The following is a 1,674-nucleotide window of genomic DNA, read 5'->3' on the forward strand; positions in this document are numbered from 1 at the left end:
CATGTACACTGGAAATGCGAATGTAACCTTGATATAACTGCGATGTAACAGCGAGTTATGTAATCTCTGTTTTCACCCCCATGTACCGCGCTTGTAAGCCCCATATAACTCTGGTGTAACCTCCGCTGTCACCAAAGGATGTAACCCCGGTGTACGTTCCTCGGAAACGCCACTGTAATCTGCGTGTACTATTGTTGTACATCCGTTGTAACCTCCGACTGCGCGTGTACACTGGATGTAATCCCGGTGCAACTTCCATGGTAACGTCCATGTAACCCCGCGGTAACGCATCAGGATGTACACTTGATGTACAATACGTGTAACACCGATGTAACCTAGAGATTGTAACACGCGTGTAACCCGAATGTAATGTCCGTGTAACCCGATTGTACTGCCCATGTACACTGGAAATGCGAATGTAACCTTGATATAACTGCGATGTAACAGCGAGTTACGCATATTGGAGCGCGGGAATCACGGTATTTAAGCAGCTAGGGTTACTGTTCTATTGTTCTATGCCCATCAGGGAACGACGGCTTCGACAAGTTGGACTTCGTGAACTTGAAGATGGAGTACGATTCCAAAGATTGGCAGTTCGTGTACGATGTTGAAGGAGATGCTGGGAGTTATCCTGCCAGGGAAAACGAAGAGGAACTTAAATTGGAGGTGTGTATGGACATGTAAATTTATTATACTTTATTTTTGGACTTATGTTGGTATAATTGCATGGTATTATGCTTAACACAACAGTGAAGTAAAGTTTGATGTAAATATTTTAAAAAAAAAATTTAAATCCAGGGTTTAGGTGAAGTAAAATGGTTGTTGTTAAGGCTTTCTTATTTTTGGACTTATGTTGGTAGAATTGCATGGTATTAGGTTTAACACAACAGTGAAGTAAAGTTTGATGTAAATATTTTAAAGAAATTTTAAATCTAGGGTTTAGGTGAAGTAAAATAGTAGGTTTTATCTTTTCTTTTATTATATGCAATTATTATAAATTCTAGGGTTATTTTTTTTTCCAGCTTGGCGAGAGCAAAGGTAGTTATTCCGCGCAAACAACGAACGTATTACTCCAAACAATGGTCCACAATGAGAAAGAAGCTTATGAAGTATATTGTGCCTAACTTCGTATGTGGAAAAGCAGGTTTCAAGAAAGAGCTCGAGATTACAAAAACTGTGAAATACAAAAGAGCAGAAACCACAACTGGTTGCCCTGCAATGATTCGATATGAAGTTGATAAGGAAGGCAACTGGGGAGTTAAAAAATTAATAGAATCACACAACCACTCATTAGCAAACCCTGGTGACAAACACTTGCTGCATTCGAGCAGAAAGATAAGCGAAGTAAATGCAGATGTTCTTAGATCTATGACTCAGTCTGGGATACGACCAAAAGACACATTTAATTTTCTTGCCCAAGAAGTTGGGGGTGTAGAGAACCTAGAATGTACAAAGGCAGATGCTTTCAATTTCATTCAAAGAGAGAAGAGATCTAGAATTGAAAATGGTGATGCCAACGCTTTACTATAATTTTTTGCAGAGAGACGTTTTGAGGATAGCATGTTTGAATGGGACTTTGAAACCGATGTGAGCGGCAGGCTAATGAGTTTTTTTTGGAGCGATGGAACGTCCAGGCTTGATTATGACTGCTTCAGAGGTGTCATTATTTTTTTT

The 1,674-nt window shown here is 39.5% G+C and overlaps 1 protein-coding gene across 1 annotated transcript; it reads left to right on the forward strand.

The window, feature by feature from the left end:
• Positions 1-567: 567 nt before the first annotated feature.
• On the forward strand, positions 568-1,530 carry LOC110018364. The gene is made up of 2 exons (XM_020715656.1): positions 568-680; positions 1,023-1,530. The coding sequence occupies exons 1-2, from the start codon at positions 568-570 to the stop codon at positions 1,528-1,530; spliced, it is 621 nt and encodes a 206-aa protein (XP_020571315.1).
• Positions 1,531-1,674: the final 144 nt, after the last annotated feature.

Source organism: Phalaenopsis equestris, unplaced genomic scaffold (assembly GCF_001263595.1).
Source record: "Phalaenopsis equestris unplaced genomic scaffold, ASM126359v1 Scaffold000016, whole genome shotgun sequence".
Lineage (NCBI taxonomy): Eukaryota > Viridiplantae > Streptophyta > Magnoliopsida > Asparagales > Orchidaceae > Phalaenopsis > Phalaenopsis equestris.